Source organism: Myodes glareolus, chromosome 9 (genome assembly GCF_982192425.1).
Source record: "Myodes glareolus chromosome 9, mMyoGla1.1, whole genome shotgun sequence".
NCBI classification, from domain to species: Eukaryota; Metazoa; Chordata; class Mammalia; order Rodentia; family Cricetidae; genus Myodes; species Myodes glareolus.
In genome coordinates this window covers 26,610,024-26,636,153 of record NC_142034.1, presented here as the reverse complement: position 1 = coordinate 26,636,153, position 26,130 = coordinate 26,610,024, and the positions used below count along the sequence as shown (strand labels likewise).

The 26,130-nt window shown below is 46.7% G+C and overlaps 2 protein-coding genes across 2 annotated transcripts; both read right to left on the bottom strand.

The window, feature by feature from the left end:
- Nucleotides 1–24,844, bottom strand: LOC125410881 (uncharacterized). The gene is made up of 12 exons (XM_087909549.1): nt 24,656–24,844; nt 23,175–23,271; nt 22,931–23,064; nt 13,095–13,220; nt 11,026–11,151; nt 9,115–9,240; nt 8,424–8,549; nt 6,578–6,715; nt 4,653–4,778; nt 3,332–3,445; nt 2,395–2,520; nt 1–195 (listed from the first exon to the last, which is right to left on the bottom strand). The coding sequence occupies exons 1-12, from the start codon at nt 24,824–24,826 to the stop codon at nt 1–3; spliced, it is 1,605 nt and encodes a 534-aa protein (XP_087765675.1). The 5' UTR covers nt 24,827–24,844.
- Nucleotides 13,606–22,022, bottom strand: LOC148120802 (uncharacterized). Its single transcript, XM_087910848.1, has 6 exons — nt 21,912–22,022; nt 20,492–20,617; nt 18,698–18,835; nt 16,804–16,929; nt 14,744–14,869; nt 13,606–13,653 (listed from the first exon to the last, which is right to left on the bottom strand). Exons 1-6 carry the CDS (start codon nt 22,020–22,022, stop codon nt 13,606–13,608), a joined length of 675 nt encoding a protein of 224 aa, XP_087766974.1.
- Nucleotides 24,845–26,130: the final 1,286 nt, after the last annotated feature.

The following is a 26,130-nucleotide window of genomic DNA, read 5'->3' as shown; positions in this document are numbered from 1 at the left end:
TCAGGTGGATGCAGAGAGAAAAAAGGCAGAGTCAGGGAGACATCCTGTAGCTGCCATCTTATAGTCTACCTGTTGTTCACTTAAACGGTGGAGGAGCTGGTCATTTTTTCTTTGTTGATGTTTCATGGTGTCTGACAATGCTTGGTTTGCTTGGTCTTTCACAATGAGCTCCTTTTTCTGTTGAGCAATTTGGGCCTAAAACAAACAGTGAATTCTACAGTAAGATATAAAGGAAAACTACCCAGCAACAATGTTACGGTCTATGTAAAGGAAGGAAGACTGTCCTAGCAATTCCCCACTGCAAAGAACCCTCACAGTGAGCCTGCTCACCAGCTCTACCCTGTAGCCTTTTCTTTGAAACAAAGGCTTGTCTTTCTTCCTAAACACAGAGCTGTTTGGCTTTATATTCTATGCTTATTGATGTTCTGCAGTGCCTCCAATGCCTCCTGCAGGACAGAAGAGGGCACCAGATCTCAATACAGATGGTTGTGAGCCACATGTGGTGGCTGGGAGTTGAACTCAGTACCTCTGGGGGAGGCATCTCTTCGGCACCAAGGCAGATGGCCAAGGACAAGTTTTAGCATGTAAGCACTGTGGCCTTCTCAGGCTCAGACATCTGAACACTTGGTCCCTAGCTGGTGGTGTCATTTGGAAAGGTTCTGGGAAGGTGACATCCTGGAGGTCGGACTTCCTGGAGGTCATACATCACTGAGCGCCCTACCAGCCTTGGCCACTTCCAGCTCTCACTGAAATACAGGCTTGCTGAAGAAGACACGTGGCTTCTTAGCTTCCTGCTTCTGCCACCATTCCTGCAGCTTGCTGCCTCCCTACCATGACAGAATCACCCCTCGGGATCATAGGCCAAACTGAACCCCCTCTTCCTAATGCTGCCTAGGACAGCGACACCTCTGCTGGCACCTTTAACTCAGTAACTATAAAATACGGAGCAGAGAATGGTATATCCAAGGAGACTGACTTAACACTAAAAATTTAAAGTGTTTTAAATCAAATTTTAGATTCCAACCATAGTTTCTCTCTCTCCTCATTCCCTCCCTCCATGCTCCCTCGGCCCCCAGGAAGAAAGGGTACTTTTACCCAGTGCTGAACCGCCAAGGCTTGTGCCATTCCACCTTGCGGGCTCTTCCCTTAAGATCCCCTTACCCTGAAGCCTTGGCCAATCTTCCCCACCCGCGGAGGCAGTGTGTTTAATTACAGTCCAAGTTAGTGTTTGTATTGGATACCAGCTCTGTGGTGGTCTTGATTGGGGGGTTCCATGATGCAACCATAAAAGTATCCCGGAGCCACATCCCCAGGCCAGATATATCCCAGGATATAAATGTGCCACAGGGCACACACAACCATTCACTACACAGGATAGTGTATGTAATTGACATCCATAAGGTCATAGAGAGTATCAGTTTTAGATGGTGTGGTTTTGTTACAATAGGAAATGTGTCGGGTTGAGGGCTTTGAGGTCCCCTATGATCAGGTTAGTTCTGTTCACTTCCTGTTGCCTGCAGATCAAGGATGTAGGACTCTCAGTTATTTCTCCAGCACCAGGTCTACCTGTATACCATGTCCCACATATGATAATGGACAAAATCTCTAAAAATGCAGCCCCCACAATTAAATATTTTTCCTTCATAAGAGTTGCTGTGGTCAGGGGGCCTCTTTACAGCAATAGAGACCTAACTAAGAAATGTAGTAATTAAAAAGAACATGGTATTTATTGGCATAAACAGACAGGAGGATCAATGGAATCAAATCAACTAAACCATCTCTATTATTCTGTATATCGAAACTTGGCTGAGGCTTACCACCTAAAGTTCCCAGAGTCTGTCTCTGGCTGCTCCATGGCTTTTCCTAACTCTGCCCTTCTCTCTCCCAGCATACAACCTAGCTTTCCCCACCTACTTCTGTTTTTCCTGCCATTGGCTCAAAGCAGTTCTTTATTCAACAATCAATAAAAGCGACATAGAAGGACCTCCCACCCCACACCAGGCAGTGGTGGTGCATACCTTTAATCCCATTCTTGGGAGGCAGACCCAGTGTCTACAATAGATAGTTATTGAAAAGGCTCCAAAGCTAAACTGTCTTGAAAAAAACAAGAAACAAAAAACCAAACCAAAAAGCCTAACAAAAACCAAAAACACTGGCATCATGAAATTTGAAGGCAATGGATGGACTATAGAGAGTGAGGTATGTAGAGGTACAAGGCGGCACCCACTCACTCGTAGATGAAAATTAGTTGTAACATAAAGAAGAACCGCCTGGTGGTGGCAGTTGAAATCTCAGGCCTCGGGAGGCAGAATCAGGTGAATCTCTGTATATATGGCCAGCCTGCTCTAGAGCGAGACACTGCGATTCTCATGGACCCCTGGCCAGCATCGGTACCTGCTCCCGCTGCAGCTTTGCCAGCGCATCTGATTTCTGCTGACGGAGGCTGGCGCACTTTTCCTTCAGCTCCTGGTTTTCTCGGAGAAGCTCCTTAGTGCGCTGCTCCATCTCTTCCACCTTTCCCTGCAAGAGAGACCACAGCCGCTCCATTCCTGCCCTTCCTTCCACAGGAACTTCCCGTCAGAGGCGCAACATTGGCGTGTGTGCCAGTGCAATCACGGAATTAAGCCTGCCTTTGTCAACTTTAGGCCATAAGTTACAAGGAAGAGACAGGCAAGTCTCTGTAAGTTTGTGGACATCCGGTCTACAAGGAGAGTTCTAGAACAGAAGAGCTGTCTGAAAAGGTGTGCCGATATCAATGCTACAACACAGAGTAGAGAGGCTAATGTAACAAGGAAGGCTCAAGCGGAAATGCATGGATCTGTATGGCAAGGGAAGACAAAGATCAAGGGTGGACTGTAGCTGGGTAGGCGTGGGAACGGGGTGGGGGATCAGGTTAGGTGGGGCAAATGGAGGGGTACAGTACTGAGAGATAACTGGAATGGGGGTACATTTTAGGGTCAGGTAGACACCCCAGCTAAGACTCTAGCAATAGCGGATGTGTAGCCTGACCTGGCTATCTCCTGTGACGAGCTAAGACTCGCAGTGGGGGCTGAGACGCTGCTGTGGAATATCCTTTACTCTGCGTCAAGATGCGGCACTGTCATAGGTTTACTAAAAACCCAAGTGGTCAATAGCGAGTCAGGGGCTATAGACAGGACTACTGGACAGAGAGCTCTGGGAGGAAGAGAGGGGGCGTCTCCAACCAGACACAGCGTGAGCAAGACATGCCGGAGGAAAGACCATGGCCCTGTGCCAACTATAGATAAACAGAAATGGAAGTTGTAGAGTCAGAGAGACATGTTCCAAGTGCACTTCTGGTCAGCAGCTGTACCTTTCTCCTCTGTGTGTCTGAGTTCAGCCGCTTCCAAATAGGGGCTATATCTTTGAGGTCCTGGTTTTCTTGGAGAAGCTCCTGGGTGCGCTGCTTCATCTCTTCCTCCTTTACCTGCAAGAGACACCACAGCCGCTCGATTCAAGTCCTTCCTGCCACAGGAGCTGCCCACCAGCTGGGAAGGTGAGCAGCTGAGTGACTGGCACTCACTGGAGTGTCCCCGGGGCACGCCAGCCAGAGCCGCTGTGTCTTGGATCAGGTGGTACAAGGGAAACTCCAGGAGTCCACACGGGGCATCCCCTCTAAGCCTCCAGCAACCGTGGATGTGTAGCCTGCACTGCCATCTCCTGTGAGCAGGCAAGACTTCCAGAGGGAGGGGCTGGGACACTGCTGTGGGACATTCCCTTACACTGTGCGAAGATGTGGCGATGTGATTGGTTTGATGAAAATCTAAAGAGCCAATAGCGAGGCAGGAGGTATAGGCAGGACGACTGGACAGAGGGAGGGCTGAAATGAATTGAAAGTCTTAGCCAGAGGGACATGCTAAACAATGACACCGAGAGACTTCTAACTATGAATAGCACAGCCTATAGCTTAGGCTTATTTCTGACTAGCCTTTTACTCATTCACATAATTTATCATGTATACAGTGTTCTGCCTGCATCTATGTCTGCACACCAGAGGAGGGCACCAGATCCCACAGATGGCTGATACCCAAACTGTAGTTGACTCAGATCTTTGACCTCTCCACCAGCAGGTGTGGTTCCCTCTGGTAGTAACTCCCTCTCTCTTCTTCTCAGAACTCTGGAGAGCAGCCACATTGGAACATTTTTAAAAGGCATCAGATATAAAAGCCAATAAATCAGGTGATGGTGGATCCCCCTTTGCATACTATGAATGTTTTTTATTTTTTATCTTAATCATAGTTTGATAAAGTATCTGTTTTGCCATATTGCAGGGCAGAATAAAGGCAGGTGGGAAAACTAAATGCAGGGAGAAAGAAGGGGGAGTCAGAGAGAACCCCTGTAGCTGGGCAAGAACACTTGAGCCACTCAGTAAGCCACCGTCTTGTGGCGGGCGATGCACAGGGTTGTAGAAATAAATTTAAGGCATAAGAGTTAGGTAGGAATATGCCTAAGTCATAGGTTAAGCAGTATTATATTTAATATAGTTTCTTTGTGATTATTTGGGCCTGAGCAGTCAGGAAACAAAGGCCCAATCTCTGATAATCAGGAGTGAAACCACACAGGAAACAGCACCGGGTCAGACACCGCATCCTCATGTACACGGTCCCAAGTTCACCCCTGGCCAGCATCTGTACCTGTTTCCTCTGCAGCTCTGCCTGCATGTATGAGTTCTGCTGACGGAGGCTGGCGCAGTTCTCCTTCAGGTGCTGGTTTTCTCGGAGAAGCTCCTGGGTGCGCTGCTCCATCTCTTCCTCCTTTTCCTGCAGAGACACCACAGCATCTCTATTCCTGCCCTTCCTTCTACAGGAGCTGTCCACCGGCTGGGAAGGTGAGCAGTTGAGTGACTGGCACTCCCTGAAGTGGCTCTGGCACATGCTAGCCAGAGCAGCAGTGTAGTGAGACAGAAGACACAAAATATTGGCATGTCTGGCAGTACAATCACAGAATTAAGTCTGCCTTTTTCAGGGAAAGACAAACAAACTTTGGGCCACAAGTTATTAAGGAGACAGGCAGATCTCTGCAAAATGTAGACATTGGATCTAGAGAAAGTTCTAGGAGAAAAGATGTTTCAAAAAAGGGGGTGGTGGTGATAATCATCCTACAACACAGACCAGAGAGGCTATGTAACAAGGAAGGTTCAAGCGGGAATGCATGGATCTGTACGGAAAGAAAGGGAAGTCAAAGATCTCAAGGGTGGGTAGCTGGGTCTCTAGCTGGGTAGGTGTGGGAACGGGGGGATCAGGTTAGGTGGGGTGAATGGAGGGGTACAGCACTGTAAGATAACTGGAATTAGGGACACATTTCTGGGTCAGGTAGACACCTCAGCAATCTAGCAATAGTGGATGCGTAGCCTGACCTGGCTATCTCCTGTGACGAGCTAAGACTCGCAGTGGGGAGCTGGGACGCTGCTGTGGAATATCCTTTACCCTGTGTCAAGATGCGGCACTGTCATAGGTTTACTAGAAACCTAAGTGGTCAATAGTGAGTCAGAGACAGGACTACTGGACAGAGAGCTCTGGGAGGACGAGAGGGGCGTCTCCAACCAGACACAGAGGGAGCAAGACATGCTGGAGACCACAGCCCTGTGTCCACAGGCAGGTAAACAGCATTAAATTGTAGGACCAGATGGATAAAACAATAGTACATAAGAAAAGGTTTCCGTCCTGCCCGTCATTTCTCAAATAAAGACACAAAGACTCTTTCTTCATCATGAAAGCTTGTCTTATAAACTCTGGCGGGTTTCTAATTAGCTTTTTTTGACATAGATCTATTTATCATGTGTGCGATTTCTTGCCATCATGCATGTAAGGCTGCGCACCAGAAGAGGGTGCCAGATCTCACTATAGACGGTTGAGAGCCACCACCTGGGTGCTAGGAACCGGAACTCATGGCCTCTGGAAGAGCAGACAGTGATTCGAACCTCTTCACCCATTTCTGTGGTCATCATCCACCTTGTTCACGTAATTAAAATTAATTCATTTCCATTCGTCTACATGTTGCCACGTGACTCGTGACTTTGACCTCTCCTCCAGCAGATCTTGTTCCCTGTGGTGCTGGCTCACTTTCTCTTCTTCCCAGAACTCAGTATCACCCACATCAAAGCATATTTTAAAAGGCACAGAATTGTTTAAGATACAATGTAAAAGGCAATAATAACATGTGATTTCGATCTCACTTTGTATGCTCTGCATTTTTTTAAACCATTGTTTAATAAAAAGAATCTGTTTTGCCCTATGGCCAGGCAGAATGTAGGTAAGTGGAAATATTAAACTGAATCCAGGGAGAAAGACAGCGGAGTCAGAGAAGTCATGTAGCACCCAAAGACAGTAACTGTGACGATACAAGGATTAATATAAATCGATAAATCTGAGAAAGAGCTAGGTAGGAATACGCCTAAGTCATTGTCCAGGCAGTGTTATAATTAAAACTATTTCTTTGTGATTATTTGGGCACAGGCAGTCAGAAAACAAAGGCACAATCAGGAGTGAATCCCAACAGAAAATAGCACTGAGTCCGACACCACAATCCACACGCCCACGACCCCATGTGCACCCCTTACCAGCATCTGGAGCTGCTGCCTCTTTAACTCTGCCTGCCTGCGTGAGCTCAGCTTCTGCAGGCCGGCACAGCTGTCCCTCAGCTCCTGGTTTTCACGGAGAAGCGCCTCAGTGCGCTGCTCCATCTCTTGCACTTTTCCCTGCAAGAGCATCACAGAAGTCTGCCTTTGCCAGGAGAGAAAGACAATCAAACTTCAGGCCATAAGAAGTTCTGAGACAGAGGCATGGAATCTGTGTTACTGTGAGGCCAGCCTTGTTGTCTGTAGATCAAGTTCCAGGACAGCTAAGGCCCCTACAGAGAAAGCCAGTCCCCCCACATCCTCCTACAAAACGTGGGTGTGTGGAAGGGAGAAGATTGGTCTAATACAGATTAGAGGTTAGGTAAGAAGGAAGACTCAAGGGTCTTGGATCTCCCTGAAAAGAGGAAATAGACGGTATCTTCAGAGTGGGTGGGGGCTGTGTGTGGCTGGGAACATGAAGGATATGGGCACAGGTGAATGGAAGAGTGCGCTACTGAAAGAGAAGACTGAAAAGCAGGGGCATTTCAGGGTCAGGTGGTACAAGGGAAGCTCCAGGAGTCCACAAGGAGCATCCCCTCTAAGCCTCTAGCAAGAGTGGATGTGTAGCCTGAACTGCTATCTCCAGTGGGAGGGGCTGGGACACTGCTTACATTGTGTGAGGATGTGGCAATGTGATTTGTTTAATGAAGAGTTAGAGCCAATAGCAAGGCAGGAGATATAGACAGGACTACTGGACAGAGAGAGGACTGAGATGAATTGAAAAGAGTTAATTTAAGGTAGAGAAGCCAGTGGGACACTACTAAGGCAAAGACCGAGTTTTGTACTTAATACGTCTCCATGTCAAATTTTATGAACTGGAGACACAAAGGAAAGTTTGTCCGTGTATGAGGCCCGAAGCGGGGTGCAATAAGAATGTCTTTCTCTGCCCCACTTGTGAACTGCCAAACAATGACACAGACTTCTTACTCATTATGAAAGCACGACCTTAGCTTAGGCTTGTTTCTATCTAGCCTTTTTTACTTATTTACTTAATTATGTTTACAGTGTTATGCCTGTATGTATGTCTGCACACCATAAGAGGGCACCAGATCCCACAGACGGTTGAAACCCAAACTGTAGTTGCTGAGAGTTGAGATCAGACTCTGGAGGATTGGCAAGTCCTCTTTTCCTCCTTAGCCATTTCTCCAGTCTCCCCACAACTAGCTTAGACCTTAAATCGAGGTATTCGTCTACACGTGGTCATGTGATTTGTGGCTCTGACCTCTCCTCCGGCAGGTCTTGCTCTGATGCTGCTGACTCCCTCTCATCTTCCCTGAACTCAAGAGCAGCCACATTGAAACAAATTTTAAAAGGCACCGGATTTTTTTCATTAAGAGAAAATATAAAAGGGAATAAATAGGGTATATTTAGATTACCCTTTGTATGCTGTGAATGTTTTTTCAGTTTAACCATTGTTCACTACGGAAGATGTTTTCACCTATCGTAGGGCAGAATGGGAAAACTAAACCGAATGCCGGGAGCAAGAAGGTGGAGTCAGAAGTCATGTAGCTGCCAAAGACACCACAGCCTTACTCAGTAAGCCATAGCCTTATGGCGATACACACATAGAAAAAGATATAAGAGCTAGGTAGTTATACGCCTAAGTCATTGGTCAAGCAGTGTTATATTTATATAGTTTCTATGTGAATATATGAGCCAGAGCAGTCAGAAAACAAAGGTCCAATCTCTGTTTACAATCAGGAGTGAAGCCAACAGAAAAAGACTGGTGTTGGACACCACATCTTCACGTACATGATATCCCAAGTTCACCCCTGGCCAGCATCTGTACCTGCTCCCTCTGCAGCTCTGCCTGCGCCTCCGAGTTCTGCTCCTGGAGGCTGGCGCAGTTCTCCTTCAGCTCCTGGTTTTCTCGGCGAAGCTCCTCAGTGGGCTGCTCCATCTCTTCCACCTTTCCCTGCAAGAGAATCAAATAATGAAGTCTGTCTTTGCCAGGAGAGAAAGAATCAAACTTCAGTTCTGAAGGGGGGTGTGGAGAGATGACTCAGAGGTTAAAGAGCACTGACTGCTCTTCCAGAGGTCCTGAGTTCAATTCCCAGTAACCACATGGTGGCTCTTAACTATGTGTAATGAGATCTGGTGTCCTCTTCTGGGCTGCAGCAGACATGCAGACAGAATATTGTATATATAATCAATAAATAAATCCTTTAAAAAGGGGGGGGGGAATACATCTCCAGGGTGGACGGGGGCTGTGTGGGGCTGGGAGCATGAGGGATGTGGGCCAGGGTAAATGGAAGCGAGCTCTATGAAAGAGATGAGGGAGAAGCGGGGGCATTTCAGGGTCAGGTGGTGCAAGGGAAACTCCGGGAGTCCACAATGACCATCCCCTCTAAGGCTTTAAGACAGGAAACAAAGGCATACTCTGAGTACAATCAGGAATGAAGTCAAAGAAAATAGCACCAGGTCAGACACCACATCCTAATGTACATGATCCCAGGTTCACCCCTGGCCAGCATCTGTACCTGATTCCTCTGCAGCTCTGCCTGTGCCTCTGTGTTCTGCTGACGGAGGCTGGCGCAGTTCTCTTTCAGGTCCTGGTTTTCTTGGAGAAGCTCCTGGGTGCGCTGCTCCATCTCTTCCACCTTTCCCTGAAAGAGAGACCACAGCCGCTCTATTCCAGCCCTTCCTTCTACAGGAGCTGCCCACCTGTTGTTGGGAACGTGAGCAGCTGAGGGACTGGCACTCCCTGGAGTGGCCCTGGGGCACGCCAGCCAGAGCAGCTATGGTGTGGAAGAGGGTGCACACTACCTGGCCTGCCTGTGCAACCACGGAATTACGTACGTCTGCCTTTTTCAGGGGAGAATAGCAAGCGAGCAAAATTTAGGCCATAGGAGGTTATGACGGAGGGGGAGGTAGTCACAGGACAGCCTGGTCTATAGAGCATGAACCAAACTGTTAATGCTGCTACACAGAGAAAGCCAGTTTCCTTCCTCAATAACCCTCCCGGAAAAGTGGGTGTGTGGAAGAGAGAAGAATGACCCAATACACAGATTAGAGGCTAGGTAACAAGGAAGGCTCAGGGGTCTTGGATCTCCCTGGAGAGGAGAAATAGACAAGATCTCGAGGGTGGAAAGGGGCTGTGTGGGCCTGGGAGCATGAGGGGTATGAGCAAGGGTGAATGGAAGAGAGCTCTACTGAAAGAGATGGAGAAGCAGGGGCATTTCAGGGTCAGGTGGTACAAGGAAAATTCCAGTCGTCCACACGGGGTATCCCCTCTAAGACCCTTGCAAGAGTGGATGTGTAGCCTGAAATGCCATCTCCTGTGAGCAGGCAAGACTTCCAGTGGGAGGGGCTGGAACACTGCTGTGGAATATTCCCTTACACTGTGCGAAGATGTGGCGATGTGATTGGTTTAATGAAAAACTAAAGAACCAATAGTGAAATAGGAGATATAGGCGGGACTACTGAACAGAGAGAGGTCTGAAATGAATTGAAATATTTTAGCCAGAGAGACAGGACTAAGGCAAAAGCCGAGATTTTCTAACTTACCTGTCAATTTGAGGTGGAGCCCTGAAGAAAAGTTCAACCAATTATGAGGGACGAAGTGGGGTGCCATATGTAGAAAGTCTTTCTCTGCCCCACTCGTTAACTGCCAAATAATGATGCTGAGACTTCCTACTAATTATGAAAACACGACCTATAGCTTAGGCTTATTTCTAACTAGCCTTTTTTACTTATTTACTTAATGTATCATATATAGTGTTCTGCCTACATGTCTGCACACCATAAGAGGGCACCAGATCCCACAGATGGCTGATACCCAAACTGTAGTTGCTGGGAATTGAGATCAGGACTCTGGAGAAGCAGCCAGTGCTCATATCCTCCTCAATCAATTTGCCAGTCTGCCCCCAACTGGCTCTTAAACAAGAATGATTGAGAACAGCCACATTGAAAGATTTTAAAAATGGACCAAATTTCTGTCCTGGACGTCTATGGCAATAAATCAGGTGATTTTGGTTCCCCCTTTGTATGCTGTGAATATTTTTTTATACCTTTGTTTAATAAGGAATCTGTCTTGCCATATGACAAGTAGGTGGGAAAACTAAACTGAATGCAGGGAGAGAAGGTGGAGTCAGAGAGAAGCCATGTAGATGCAAAAGGGGCTTACTCAGTAAGCCACAGCCTCATGACAATGCACAGGGTACTAGAAATAGATTAATTTAAGATATAAGAGCTAGGTGGCAATATGCCTAAGTAATTGGCTGAAAGTATTATATTAATAGCTTCTTTGTAATTATTGGAGCCTGAGCAGTCAGGAAACAAAGGCCCAGTCTCTGATAATCAGGAGTGCAGCCACATAGAAAATAGCACCAGGTCAGACACCGCATCCTCATGTACATGATCCCAAGTTCACCCCTGACCAGCATCTGTACCTGCTCCCTCTGCAGCTCTGCCTGCACCTCTGAGCTCTGCTGACGGAGGCTGGCACAGTGCTCTTTCAGCTCCTGGTTTTCTTGGAGAAGCTCCTGGGTGCGCTGCTCCATGTCTTCCACCTTTCCCTGCAAGAGACACCACAGCCGCTCTATTCCAGCCCTTCCTTCCACAGGAGCTTCCATAGAAGGTGAGCAGCTGAGTGCCTGACCCTCACTGGAGTGGCCCTGGCACACGCCAGCCAGAGCAGCTGTGCAGTGTGTGAGTCAGAAGGCAAAATATTGGTGGGTGTGCCAGTGCAATCACAGAACTAAGTCTGCCTTTGCCAGCAGAAAAAGACAAACTTTAGGTCACCAAGTTAGGAAGAAGAGATAGGCAAGGCAGGTCCCTGTAAGTTTGCAGACATCCAGTCTAGAGAGAGTTCTACAACAGATTGTGCTTTTACAGAGAGGTCGCATCTCAAAAGGGTTGGTGATAGCCATGCTAAAACACAGACGAGAAAGGCTATGTAACAAGGAAGGCGGGAATGTATGGATCTGTATGGAAAGGGAAGATGAATAGCTGGATAGGCGTGGGAAGGGGGGGGAAATCAGGTAGGGTGGGGGGTCAATGGAGGGGTACAGTACTGTAAGAGATAACTGGAATGGGAGGCATATTTCAGGGTCAGGTAGACACCCCAGCTAAGACTCTAGAGCTGGGGTGGATACGTAGCCTGACCTGGCTATCTCCTGTGACGAGCTAAGACTCGCAGGGGGGCTGAAATGCTGCTGTGGAATATCCTTTACACTGCGTCAAGGTGCGGCATTGTGATAATTTTAATGAAAGGTCATTAAAATAAGTGGTCAATAGTGAGTCAGGGGTAGTAGTAGTAGTAGACAGGACTACTGGACAGAGAGCTCTAGGAGGAAGAGAGGGGGCGTCTCCAACCAGACAGCGTGAGCAAGGCATGCTGGAGGAGAGATCACAGCCCTGTGCCAACTATAGATAAACAGAAAAGGGTTAATTTAAGTTGTAGAGCCAGACAGACAAGCCCATAGTACAGGCTGGGATTTCATAATTAAGTAAGTCTACATGTTGATTGAGCTGTAGGCCAATAGGAAAAGGCAGACTCCATGTCGAGTGCCACATGAAGACAAAGTTTCTGTCCTGCCTCAACTCCAAATAACGAGACAAGACTTCTTTCTTCATCATGAAAGCTCCGCCTATAGCTGGGGCTTTTTCCTTGTTAGCTATTTTGAAAGAGATCTTATTTATCATGTATGTAGTTTCTTACCATCATGTATGTGCATCTGCACGCCAGAAGAGGGTACAGATAGCACTGTAGATGATTAAAAGCCAATATGCGGGTGCTGGGAACTGGAACCCAGGGCCTCTGGAAGAGCAGAGAGCTCTTAATCTCCTGAGCTATTTCTCCAGCCATCACACACCCAGCCTGCATTATTTAAATTAACCCATTTCTATTCATGTGTATTTTGCCACGTGACTCATGGATTTGACCTGTTCTCTAGCAGGGCTTCTTCCCTGTGGTACTGACTTTGTCTTCTTCCCAGAACTCTCAATAGTAGTGACTTGGAAATATTTTTTAAAAGGCACATTCATTAATTGTTTAAGAAAGGATGTAAAAGGCAATAATAAAATCAGGTGATGTTGGATCTCCCGTTGTAGGCTCTGGATGGTTTTTTTTAAGCCTTGTTTAATAAGGAAGTTGTTTGCCCTATGGCAGGGCAGAATATAGATAGGTGGAAAAACTAAACTGAATTCAGGGAGAAAAAAGGTGGGATCAAGAGAAAAGCCAAGTAGCTGCCAAATGCACAGGCTTGTGTTGATACACAGATCGATAGAAATAGATAAATTTAAGATTGAAGAGCTAGTTAGGAATGTGCCTAAGTCATTGGCCAAGCAGTGTTATATTTATATAGTTTCTATGTGAATATATGAGCCACAGCAGTCAGAGAACAAAGGAGCAACCTCTGATTACAATCAGGAGTGAAGCCAACAGAACATAGCACCGGGTCAGACATCGCATCCTCATGTACACGATCCCAAGTTCACCCCTGACCAGCATCTGTACCTGCTCCCTCTGCAGCTCTGCCTGCGCCTCTGTGTTCTGCTGACGGAGACTGGCGCAGTGCTCTTTCAGCTCCTGGTTTTCTTGGAGAAGCTCCTGGGTGCGCTGCTCCATGTCTTCCACCTTTCCCTGCAAGAGAGACCACAGCTGCTCCATTCCTGCCCTTCCTTCCACAGGAGCTGCCCACCAGCTAGGACGGTGAGCAGCTAGCTGAGTGACTGGCGCTCACTGGAGTGGCCCGGGCACACAGCCAGAGCCGCTGTGCAGTGAGACAACAGGAGCAGCATCGGCGTGTGTGCCTGTACACACACAGAACTAAGTCTGCCTCTGTCGGCAGAGAAAGACAAACTTTAGGCTACAAGTTAAGAGGAAGAGACAGGCAGGTCTCTGGAAGTTCATGGACATCCGGTCTACATAGAGAGTTCTAGGACAGAGGACAGAAGAGCTGTCTGAAAAGGTGTGCCGATATCAATGCCACAACACAGACTAGAGAGGCTAATGTAACAAGGAAGGCTCAAGCGGAAATATTGAAAATATCGAAGACCTCCGGGGTGGACTGTAGCTGGGTAGGCGTGGGAACAAGTTAGGTGGGGTGAATAGCGGTGTACAGTACTGAGAGATAACTGGAATGGGGACACATTTTAGGGTCAAGTAGACACCCCAGCTAAGACTCTAGCAATAGCAGATGTGTAGCCTGACCTGGCTATCTCCTGTGACGAGCTAAGACTCGCAGTGGGGGCTGAGACGCTGCTGTGGAATATCCTTTACCCTGCGTCAAGATGCGGCACTGTCATGTGTTTACTAAAAACCTAAGTGGTCAATAGCGAGTCAGGGGCTATAGACAGGACTACTGGACAGAGAGCTCTGGGAGGAAGAGAGGGGGCGTCTCCAACCAGACACAGCGGGAACAAGACATGCTGGAGGAGAGACCGTGGCCCTGTGCCAACATGCAGATAAACAGAAATGGAAGTTGTAGAGTCAAGAAAAGCCTATAATACATAAGTCTTCAGGCCAATTCTGAGCTAGAGGCCAAAGGGGAACGTCAGTTGCCATAAGAAGAAAGGCTTTCTCTCCTGCCTGGCAGCACCCAAATAATGACAAAGAGACTTCTTTCTCCTCCATGAAAACTCAGTCTATAGCTCAGGCAGATTCCTAATTCGCTCTTCTGAAAGAGATCTATTTATCACATATGCATTTTCTTACCATCATGCATGTGCACCTGCAGGCCAGAAGAGGGCGCAGATGTCACTATAGATGGTTGAGAGCTACCATGTAGGTGCTGGGGACTGAACTCAAGGACCTCTGCAAGAGCAGCCAGTGCTCTTAACCTCTTGCGACATTTCTCCAGCCATCATCCACCTGGCTCACGCAACTTATTTCTATTCATCTACATGTTGCCATGTTGACTCATGTGATTGACCAGCAAGACTTGTTTCTTGTTTTTGACTAGTGATCCCCTCTGCCTTTCTCTTCCCAAAACCCTCAATGTCGTCGTATTGAAAACATTTAAAAGGTCACAGAATTTGTCTTTTTAAGAAAGAATGTACAAAACAGGTAAATCAAAGGCAAATAGGAAATAAAAGCGGTTCAGGGCCAGGGCGATTCTCTTATGTGCTTCACGCTCCAAGTTCACGTCTGGCCAGCATCTGTACCTGCTCCCTCTGCCGCTCTGCCTGCAGGTATGAGCTCTGCTGACCGAGGGTGGCGCAGATCCTCCTCAAATCCACGTTTTCTCGGCAAAGCTTCTTAGTGCTTCGCTCCATGTCTTCCACCTTTTCCTGCAAGAGAGACCAGAGCTGCTCTATTCCAGCCCTTCCTGCCACAGGAGCTTCCCACCAGCTGGGAAGGTGAGCAGCTGAGTGACTGGCAGGCCCGGGTGTGGCCCTGGCACATGCCAGCCAGAGCAGCTATGTAGTGAAACAGAATGCGCAAAATATTGGCAAGTGTGCCAGTGCAATCACAGAACTAAGTCTGCCTTTCCCAGGAAAGAAAGACAAACAAACTTTAGGCCATAACTTATGAGGAAGAAGAGATAGGCAAGGCAGGTCTCTGTGTTTGCAGACATCCGGTCTACAGAGTTCCAGAACAGATAATGCTCTTACAGAGAGAAGTCCCATCTCAAAAACGGGTTGGTGATAACCATACCAAAACAGAGACTAGAGGGGCTCTGTAGCAAGGTTGCCTCAAGCAGAAATGCATGGATCTGTATTGAAAATATCGAAGATCTCTAGGGTGGACTGTAGCTGGGTAGGCGTGGGAACAGGGGGGGTCAGGTTAGGTAGGGTGAATGGAGGGGTATAGTACTGAGAGATAACTAGAATGGGGGGTACATTTCAGGGTCAAGTAGACACCCCAGCTAAGATTCTAGCAATAGCAGATGTGTAGCCTGACCTGGCTATCTCCTGTAACCAGGTAAGCCTTGCAGTGGAAGCAGCCGGGACGCTGCTGTGGAATATCCTTTACACTGCGTCAAGATGCGGCATTGTGATAATTTTAATGAAAACCTAAGTGGTCAATAGGAGTCAGGGGCTATAGACAGGACTACTGGACAGAGAGCTCTGGGAGGAAGAGAGGGGGGCATCTCCAACCAGACACAGAGGGAGCAAGACATGCTGAAGGAGAGATCACAGCCCTGTGCCAACTATAGATAAACAGAAAAGGGTTAATTTAAGTTGTAGAGCCAGACAGACAAGCCCATAGTACAGGCTGGGATTTCATAATTAAGTAAGTCTACATGTTGATTGAGCTGTAGGCCAATAGGGAAAGGCAGACTCCATGTCGAGTGCCACATGAAGACAAAGTTTCTGTCCTGCCTCTCAACTCCAAATAACGAGACAAGACTTCTTTCTTCATCATGAAAGCTCCACCTATAGCTGGGGCTTTTTCCTTGTTAGCTATTTTGAAAGAGATCTATTTATTTATCATGTACGTAGTTTCTTATCATGTATGTGCATCTGCACGCCAGAAGAGGGTACAGATAACACTGTAGATGATTAAAAGCCAATATGCGGGTGCTGGGAACTGGAACCCAGGGCCTCTGGAAGAGCAGCGAGCTCTTAAATCTCCTGAGCTATTTCTCCAGCCATCACACACCCAGCCTGCATTATTTAAATTAACCCATTTCTATTCATGTGTATTTTGCCATGTGACTCATGGATTTGACCTGTTCTCTAGCAGAGCTTCTTCCCTGTAGTACTGATTCTCTTCTGCCCAGAACTCTCAATAGCAGCCACTTTGAAACATTTTTTTAAAGGCACATTAATTGCTTAAGAAAGCAATTATAAAAGGCAATAATAAATCAGGTGATGTTGGATCTCCAGTTGTATGCTTTGGATGTTTTTTTTAAGCCTTGTTTAATAAGGAAGTTGTTTGCCCTATGGCAGGGCAGAATATAGATAGGTGGGAAAACTAAACTGAATGCAGGGAGAAAGAAGGTGGAGTCAGAGAGAAGCCACGTAGCGCCTTACTCAGTATGGCACAGGCTTGTGTCGATACACAGATCGATTGAAATAGATATAAGAGCTAGGTAGGAAAACGATTAAGTCATTGGACAAGCAGTGTTATAATTATAGTTTTAAGCCTGGTCAGTCAGGAAAAAAAAGAACTATCTCTGATTACAATCAGGAGTGAAGTCATACAGAAAACAGCACCGGGTCAGACACCGCATCCTCATGTTCATGATCCCAAGTACACGTCTGGCCAGCATCTGTACCTGCTCCCTCTGCAGCTCTGCCTGCACGTAGGAGTTGTGCTGACGGAGGCTGGCGCAGTTCTCCTTCAGGTGCTGGTTTTCTCGGCGAAGCTCCTGGGTTCGCTGCTCCATCTCTTCCTCCTTTTCCTGCAGAGACACCACAGCTGCTCTATTCCTGCCCTTCCTTCCACAGGAGCTGCCCACCAGCTGGGAAGGTGAGCAGCTGAGTGACTGGCGCTCCCTGGAGTAGCCCTGGCACATGCCAGCCAGAGCAGCTATGTAGTGGCACAGAAGACACAAAATATTGGCATGTCTGGCAGTACAATCACAGAATTAAGTCTGCCTTTGTCAGCAGAGAAAGACAAACAAACTTTAGGCCACAAGTTAAGAAGAGACAGGAAGGTCTCTGTAAGTTTGCAGGCATCCGGTCTACAGAGAGAGTTCGAGGACCCAAGAGCTATAGCACAAAAGGGGTGGCAATAACCATGCTACTACACAGACTAGAGAGGCTATATAAAAAGAAAGGCTCAAGCAGAATGCATGGATCTGAATGGAAAGGTAAGACAAAGATCTCAAGGGTGGACTGTAGCTGGGTAGGCGTGGGAACAGAGGGGGATCGGGTTAGGTAGGGTGAATGGAGGGGTACAGTACTGTAAGAGATAACTGGAATCGAAGACACATTTCAGGGTCAGAGAGACACCCTAGCTATGATCCTAGCAAGAGTGGATGCATAGCCTGAAGTGGCCATCCCGTGACCAGGTAAGCCTTGCAGTGGAAACAGCCGGGACACTGCTCTGGAATATCCTTTACACTGTGTCAAGATGCAGCACTGTGATAGGTTTAATAAAAACCTAAATGGTCAATAGGAGTCTGGGGCTATAGACAGGACTACTGGACAGAGAGCTCTGGGAGGAAGAAAGGGGGCATCTCCAACCAGACAGAGGGAGGTGACACGCTGGAGGAGCAATCTTATAAACAGCATTTAAATTGTAGTGCTAGCGCGATATATAGTACAACTTCCACATGAAGAAAAAGGTTTCTGTCCTGCCTGTCATTTCCCAAATAAAGACACAAAGACTCTTTCTTCATCATGTAAGCTTGTCCTATAGATCAGTCAGGTTTCCGAATTATCTTTTTAGAAGGAGATCTATTTATTTATCATGCATGCAATTTCTTGCCATCATGCATATGCGACTGCAGGCCAGAAGAGGGCGCAGACCTCACTATAGATGGTTGAGAGCTACCAAGTAGGTGCTGGGAACGGGAACTCAGGGCCTCTGGAAGAGCAGTGATTCGAACCTCTCCAGTCATTTCTGCAGTCATCATCCACCTTGCTGACATAATTTAAATTAACTCATTTCTATTCGTATACATGTTGCCACGTGACTCGTGGCTTTGACCTCTCCTCCTGCAGATCTGGGTCCCTGTTGTCCCTTCCTCTTCTTCCCAGAACTCTCAATAGCACCCACATCAAAACATATTTTAAAAGGCATAGAATTGTTTTAGACAGGATGTAAAAGGCAATGATAAATCAGGTGATATAGGATCTCCCTTCGTCTACTCTGTTTTCTCTTATGGCAGGGCAGCATGTAGGCAGGTGGGAAAATTAAACTGAACAGAGAGAGAAAGACAGTGGAGTCTGAAGTCGTGTAGCTGCCAAAGACACCAGAGTTAAGCCACAGTCTTGTGGCGATACAAAGATTAATATAAATCAATAAATCTTCGAAATAAGAGCTAGGGAGGAATACGCCTAAGTTATTGTCCAGGCAGTGTTATAATGAATATAATTTCTTTGTGATTATTTGGACACGGGCAGTCAGGAAACAAAGGCACCATCTCAGTGAATCCCAACAGAAAGTAGCACTGAGTCCGACACCACAATCCACACGCCCACGACCCCATGTGCACCCCTTACCAGCATCTGGAGCTGCTGCCTCTTTAACTCTGCCTGCCTGCGTGAGCTCAGCTTCTGCAGGCCGGCACAGCTGTCCCTCAGCTCCTGGTTTTCACGGAGAAGCGCCTCAGTGCGTTGCTCCATCTCTTGCCCTTTTCCCTGCAAGAGCATCACAGAATTAAGTCTGCCTTAGCCAGGAGAGAAAGACAAACTTCAGGCCATAAGAAGTTCTGAGGGACAGGCAGAATCTGGACATTAGTGTAAGGCCATCCTGGTCTACAGAGCAAGTTCCAGGACAGCTAAGGCCCCTACAGAGAAAGCCAGTCTCCTGGTCCCTTCCAAAAAAAATCATGGGTGTATGGAAGGGTGAAGAAGGGTCCAATACATATTAGAAGCTAGGTAACAGGGAAAGCTCAAGTGTCTTGGATCTCCCCAAAAAGGGGAAATAGATCTCCAGGATGGATGGGGGCTCTGTGTGGTTGAACGCATGGGAGATATATATGGGCAGGGGTGAATGGAAGAGAGCTCTACTGAAAGAGATGACGGAGAAGCAGGGGCATTTCAGGGTCAGGTGGTGCAGTCGATCAGACTGTCCCCTCTAAGACTGTAGCAAGAGTGGATGTATAGCCTGCACTGCCATCTTCTGTGAGCAGGCAAGACTTTCCGTGGGAGGGGCTGGGACACTGCTGTGGAACATTCCCTTACACTGTGAGAAGATGTGGCAATGTGATTGGTTTAATGAAGTGCTAACGAGCCAATAGCAAGGCAGGAGATACAGGCAAGACTACTGGACAGAGGTCCGAGATGAGATGAATTGAAGAGTCTTAATTTGAGGTATAGAAGCCAGAGGGACATTTCTAAGGACAAGACCAAGCTTTTCTAATGAATACTTCGATTGTAATGAGCTGGAGGCCCAAAGGAAAGTTCAACCAATTATGAATCACGAAGTGGGTGTCATATTGTAGAAAGTCTCCCTGCCTCACTTGTGAACTACCAAATAACACTGAGACTTCCTACTAATTATGAAAACATGGCCTATAGCTTAGGCTTATTTCTAACTAGCCTTTTTTACTTATTTACTTAATGGATCATGTATACAGTGTTCTGCCTACATGTCTGCACACCATAAGAGGGCACCAGATCCCACAGATGGCTGATACCCAAACTGTAGTTGCTGGGAATTGAGATCAGGACTCTGGAGAAGCAGCCAGTGCTCTAGTTCTCCTCAACCATTTCTCCAGTCTCCCTACAACTAGCTCCTATAGTTTAAATTAAGGTATTAAGCTACATGTTGCCACGTGACTCGTGGCTGTGACCTTTCCTCAAGCAGGTCCTGTTTTCTCTGGTGGTGTCTCCTCTCTTCTTCCCAGAAATCATAAGAGCCACATTGAAGCATTTTAAAAACGGACGAAATTTCTTTAAGATCGGATGTAAATGACAATAAATCAGGTGATTTTGGCTTCCCCTTTGTATGTTGTGAATATTTTTTAACCATTATTTAATAAGGAATCTGTTTTACCCTATGACAGGGAAAAATGTAGGCAGGTGGGAAAACTAAACTGAATCCAGGGAAGAAGTGGAGTCAGAGAGAAGCCATGTAGCTGCCAAAGGTGCCAGAGCCTTCCTTACTCAATAAGCAAGTGGAGTTATGTTTATATAGTTTCTTTGTGAATATTTGGGCCTGGGCAGTCAGGAAACAAAGGTTCAATCTCTGATTACAATCAGGAGTGAAGCCAACAGAAAAAGATTACCGGGTCGGACACCACATCTTCATGTACATGATATCCCAAGTACACGTCTGGCCAGCATCTGTACCTGCTCCCTCTGCAGCTCTGCCTGCACCTCTGTGTTCTGCTGACGGAGGCTGGTGCAGTTCTCCCTCAGGTGCTGGTTTTCTTGGAGAAGCTCCTCAGTGCGCTTCTCCATGTCTTCCACCTTTCCCTGCAAGAGACACCACAGCTGCTCCATTCCTGCCCTTCCTTCCACAGGAGCTGCCCACCTGTTGGGAAGGTGAGCAGCTGAGTGACTGGCACTCACTGGAGTGGCCCTGGCACACAGCCAGAGCAGCTGTGCAGTGAGACAGAAGGCACGAGATCGTTGTGTGTGCCAGTGCAACCCCAGAACTAAGTCTGCCTCTGTCAGCAGAGAAAGACAAACAAACTTTAGGCCACAAGTTAAGAGGAAGAGACAGGCAAGTCTCTGGAAGTTCATGGACATCTGATCTACAGAGAGTTCTAGGACAGAAGAGCTGTCACAAAAGGAGGTGTGGTGATATCCATGCTAGACTAGACTAGACTAGAGGGGTTGTGTAACAAGGATGGCTCAAATAGGCATGCCTGGACAGAGGGAGCAAGACATGCTGGAGAAGAGATCACAGCCATGACAGTAATGGGTTAATTTAAGCTGTAGGGTCAGAGGGACAAGCCCATAGTACAGGCTGAGGTTTTATAATTAATTATATATACTTTTATATGTAATGTAATATATATTATAAAATATATATTATTATATATAATATTTTATAATATAATTTATTATAATTAAGTCTTAAGTCGATTCTGAGGTAGAGGCCCCGAGGAAAAGACTTCAGGTGACACCCAATGTATGGTGCCATAGGAAGAAAGGGTTTCTCTTGCCTGTCACCTCCCAAATAATGAGACTTCCTCATGAAAGCTCGAGCTATAGCTCAGGCGGGTTCCTAATTAGTTTTTGAAAAAAGATCTAATTAGTTTTTGAAGAGATGTATTTATTCATCACGTATGCAGTTTCTTGCAATCATGCGTGTATGCCTGCCTGCATGGCAGAAGTGGGTGCAGATAGTTGGCAGCCACCCTATGGCTGCTGGGAATTGAACTCATGGCCTCTGGAAGAGCAGCCAGTGCTCTTAACCTCTGAGCCATCTCTCCAGCCACCCACCTGGTCTATTCATCTACATGTTGCCATGTGACTGGAGGCTTTGACCTACCCTCCAGCAAGCCTTGTTCCCTCTTACTGGCTTTGACCTCCAGGAAAACTTGTTCCCTGTTACTGCCTAGTAACTCCCTTTCTTCTTCCCAAAACTCTTAACATCATCCTCATTGAAAATAAATTTAAAAGGCCACAGAATTTTTCCCTGTTTTAAGACAGAATGTTCAAAACAGATAAATCAAAGGCAAATAGGAAAACTGATTCAGGGCCAGGGCGATTCTCTCATGTGCTTCTCACGCTCCAGTTCACCCCTGGCCAGCATCTGTACCTGCTCCCTCTGCAGCTCGGCCTGTGCATCTGAGTTCTGCTGATGGAGGCTCGTGCAGATCTCCTTCAGTTCCTGGTTTTCTTGGAGAAGCTCCTGGGTGCGCTGCTCCATCTCTTCCACCTTTCCCTGCAAGAGACACCACAGCCGTCCTATTCCAGCCCTTCCTTCTACAGGAGCTGCCCACCAGCTGGGAAGGTGAGCAGCTGAGTGACTGGCGCTCACTGGGGTGGCCCTGGGGCACGCCAGCCAGAGCAGTTATGCGGTATGGAAGAGGGTGCACACTAGCTGGCCTGCCTGTGCAACCACGATTAAGTCTGCCTTTGCCAGGGGAGAAATGTGAACAAACTTTATGCCATAAGAAAGTATGAGGGAGGCAAGAGTTCGACAGAGCGTGTTCCAGGACAGGCTCCACAGCTACACACACACACACACACACACACACACACACACACACAAAACCTGTCTGGGGGCAGGGGGCAGTTATGAGAGACATTGGGATGGTTGCAAATTCCTGAAATCTAACTTAGAATTCCAAATGCTGAGGCTAGAAGGCTGCCCTGAATCTTTGCCAGCCTGGGTCATAGTGTAAAGTTCTGTGGGTTTTTTGTTGTTGTTGATGTTGTCTTCAAAAAAAAATTACTTTTTTTAGTTGAATAGTTTCAGAAGTTACAGAAGGAAAGAATCATGCTTTGATTTCTTAAATTATTATCAAGTGGGCCAGGCGGTGGTGGTGCATGCCTTTAATCCCAGTACTCGGGAGGCAGAGGCAAGCGGATCTCCGTGAGTTCGACGCCAGCCTGGCCTACAAGAGCTAGTTCCTGGACAGGCACCAAAAACTACAGAGAAACCCTGTCTCAAATCAAATTATTCAAGTCATTCCTGAATAGGTTAGTTGTACTTCATGATTTTTCCCCAAAAGTATCTATCTGCCGTCATTCCATAATGACTCTTCTCTGAAAGTCCACCCTGGCCTGGAACTCCTAGGCTACAGAAAGGCTTGTGGGGCGAAGGTTACCGACCTGAGAGGTAACAATCAGCATGTCCTCCTCACTCTCTGAACGGAATTGGAAAGGGGCACTTTTTCCCTGAATCTTGCCATCTTGATCCACATAGCAGAACTGATAATCCTCAGCATCCTTGGGCAGATAATAAGCTGGAAGTGGAATGTGGTTTTTAATACAAAATAAGAGGTAACCCATTTAAAACAAACACCAAAACTGTCCTAGAGGCCTCAAGGGGTTGACCTAGCATTTTTTTCTCTACCTTTGAATAGCACCTCCTGCTGCTTGGTTAATTCCTCAGAACTGGGCGTGGGAACCCACATGTAGGTGTAATAGTCGTGAATGGTCTTCCACCCCACCTGCAATAACAAGAGGCTCTGATTCAGCACTGATGAAGCACTTGATGGAAAAGTCTTCTTTGGGCTAAGATTTCTTAAAATGCATCTAAATTTTATTTGTTTATACTGAATTCATTTCATTATGACAAGAACCCTGTTTGACTTGTGGCTAATACGCGGTTTTCAGCCTGTGAGTCTCCATCCTTTTGGCAAACCTCTGTCTCTAAAATACCTACATTACGCTTCGTAACAGCACCAAAATAAACTGAAGCAGCCACGAAAATAAATTAAGATATACAAACACCACTCAAAAGTCCAGTGAAGAAGGAACATCAACTCCCATTCCGTGAGCTCCAGATTTGATCCCTAAGTCACCAGCCAGATGTGGTAGCTCAGGTCTGTCCTTCTGATACTTGAGCACCTAAAGCAGGAAGGTTGCTGAGGCCAGCCTGATATGGCCAACATCAAATGGTATTTTCCAGGCTAACATCAAAGCAAACAGACCAACTGCGTTATCCAACTTGACACAGAGCATGGAATTGGTAAGAACATTGAGAGGAACTAGTCCTAATGATGCCTGGCCCCTAATCACAACCATGTGGAACCTTAAAATTTAAAGTCACTGAAATTTGCTAGGTATGACTGAAGCCTACAACCCCAGCAGGAAGGCCATACATAGTTACAAAAAAATCTGAGGCAAGCCTTAAACATGAACCCTGTGTCTCTACCCCTCCAAACAAAGCCATAAATTATATGGGGGTCATCCATCTGAATCAAATCACACATGCATTATTTCAAAATAGGATAATATATTTGTTTATTAACTTGTCAATTTTACATGAATTGAAGGAGTGTTGAGTGCACGTCTGTATATGACATGTGTGCCTGGTGTTAAGAGGTCAGAAGAAGGCATCAGATTTTTTGGAACTGGATTAACAGACGGTTGTGGGCTGTTGTGTGGGTGCTGGGAATTGAACCCAAGTTTTCTGAAAGAGCAATGAGTGTTCTTAATCTGAGTCGTCTCTCCAGCCCTCAAAATCGCAAAAAAGCATTTTGATTTGGTCTTTGAACACATAAGAACTTGGGGATTGTGAAATTTTTATCTTTCAGTTTGGGACTAAAAGTAAACTTGTTTGTTTGAGAAGGGCTCTCACTATGTAGTCCTGGCTGGTATGGAACTCTATGAGGACCAGGCTGCCTCAAAAGCAGAAATCCTCCTGCCTCTGGCTCCTGTGCTGGGATTAAAGATGTTCAGCGGGCTGAAATTCAGCACTGAGTCAAGACAAATTGGTGTGTGATGAGGAAGCACTAGGAATTGTAGTTTAGAATTTGATTGGGCAGACAGCCTACACAAGGTACCTAAGACTCACCACTAGATCCTAACCCCTTGGGACCGAACACTCACTTTAAATACGCCAATCCAGTCCCTGTAGCGAGGGATGAACTTCCGGGTGAAGCTGTAATGACAGGTGACATCTACTCCAGGAACATAAAAGTCCTCCACCCCGTTAAACACGACCTGAGGAGAGCCGCCACATCCCGGCAAGACAGTCGCTATGAAGGAATCATCCATCATATTTTCCACGGTGGAGTCCTGTTAGGAGATATGGAAGAGTCTGTGAGAACCTGCCTCCATAAAGAAGAAATTTAAAAATACATAGAATTATAGACTAGAGTAAGATCCAGAAATTGGGAGAGGGCATCCAGGCTGTGTTCTGTCTATGTCTCTCTCTTCTCTCTCTCACACGGTACACACTAAATAAATATAATGTTAAAGAGTTTGTAAGGAGCTGAAGGGATGGCTCAGTGGTTAAGAGCACTGCCTGCTCTTCCATGTCCTGCATTCAATTCCCAGCAAACACATGGTGGCTCACAACCATCTATAGTGGGATCTGATGCCCTCTTCCGGCACAATGATGTACATGAAGAGAGCGCTCTTTACACATAAAATAAATCTTTAAAAAGCAAGCTCGTCAGACCTAGAAAACACATTTTTAAAGAAGAGAACAACTTTTTTGCACAACTGGTACACAAAGTTTTAGGGAGTAAAATCTTACAGAACTCTTAAGGAAGACCAGGGCTTTTTTTGGGGGGAGGGGGTAAGTTTTTGAGACAGGGTTTCTCTGTAGCTTTGGGGCCTGGCCTGCAACTAGTTCTTCTAGACCAATTTATCTGAGCATATCAAATGACTGTTTGCCCTTTAGCAGGTGAGGCCCACCCCTCAATTAACTTAAGCACCCTTATCTTTAGTTCTCCTCCAGACCCAGGTGGGGGTCACTTCACAAGGTTAAAGTAACTGCCTTTTAGGTATTTTTAAGAAATGAATGAGCAAATATACATGCCATCTATCAAAAAGGAAAAGGAAAACCAGGCAGCAGTGCATGCCTGCCTTTATTCCAGCACTCAAGAGGCAGAGGCAGGCAGATCCCTAGTTCAAGGCAAGCCTGGAGTAGGGAGTGAGTTCCAGAACAGTCAGAGCTATTACAGAGAAACCCTGCCCAATAAACAAAATCGCAACAACAACAAAAAAGACGTATTTTATCTGTATGGACATTTTGCCTGCATGTATGTGTGTACATGCTCGTATGTGTACTCCTTGTGCACCTTGGCCTGAGTCTTGGAGGCCAAGAAGAGTGCAACAGATCCCCTAGAACTGAAGCTACAGATGGCTGTGAGCAACCATGTGGGCCTGGGAATGAAACCCGGGTCCTCTGCAAGATAGGCAAATGTTCTTAACCCAAGGTCTCTCCAGGACCCACAAACAGCTAGGCATGTCTGGCGGCAGAAGGATTCAGACAGAGGCCAATGCCATCAGCTACACATTGAAACCTAGAGTTCCGAGAAATTTCAGGAAACAAAACACCACTACCAAAATCCATT

Bases quoted from the DNA above. Each gene is read 5' to 3' on its own strand.
- LOC148120802 (XM_087910848.1), bottom strand. From the start codon at position 22,022: ATGGAGCAGCGCACCCAGGAGCTTCTCCAAGAAAACCAGGAACTGAAG. The intron at 14,870-16,803 runs GTACAGATGCTG...TCTCTCTTGCAG, and splicing joins CAGAGCTGCAGAGGGAGCAG to GAAAAGGTGGAAGACATGGA. The intron at 13,654-14,743 runs GTACAGATGCTG...ACGCCTACCCAG, and splicing joins CAGAGCGGCAGAGGGAGCAG to CTACAGTCCACCCCGGAGGT.
- LOC125410881 (XM_087909549.1), bottom strand. From the start codon at position 24,826: ATGATGGATGATTCCTTCATAGCGACTGTCTTGCCGGGATGTGGCGGC. The intron at 23,272-24,655 runs GTGAGTGTTCGG...TTGTTATTGCAG, and splicing joins ACTGGATTGGCGTATTTAAA to GTGGGGTGGAAGACCATTCA. The intron at 9,241-11,025 runs GTACAGATGCTG...TCTCTCTTTCAG, and splicing joins CAGAGCTGCAGAGGGAGCAG to GGAAAGGTGGAAGAGATGGA.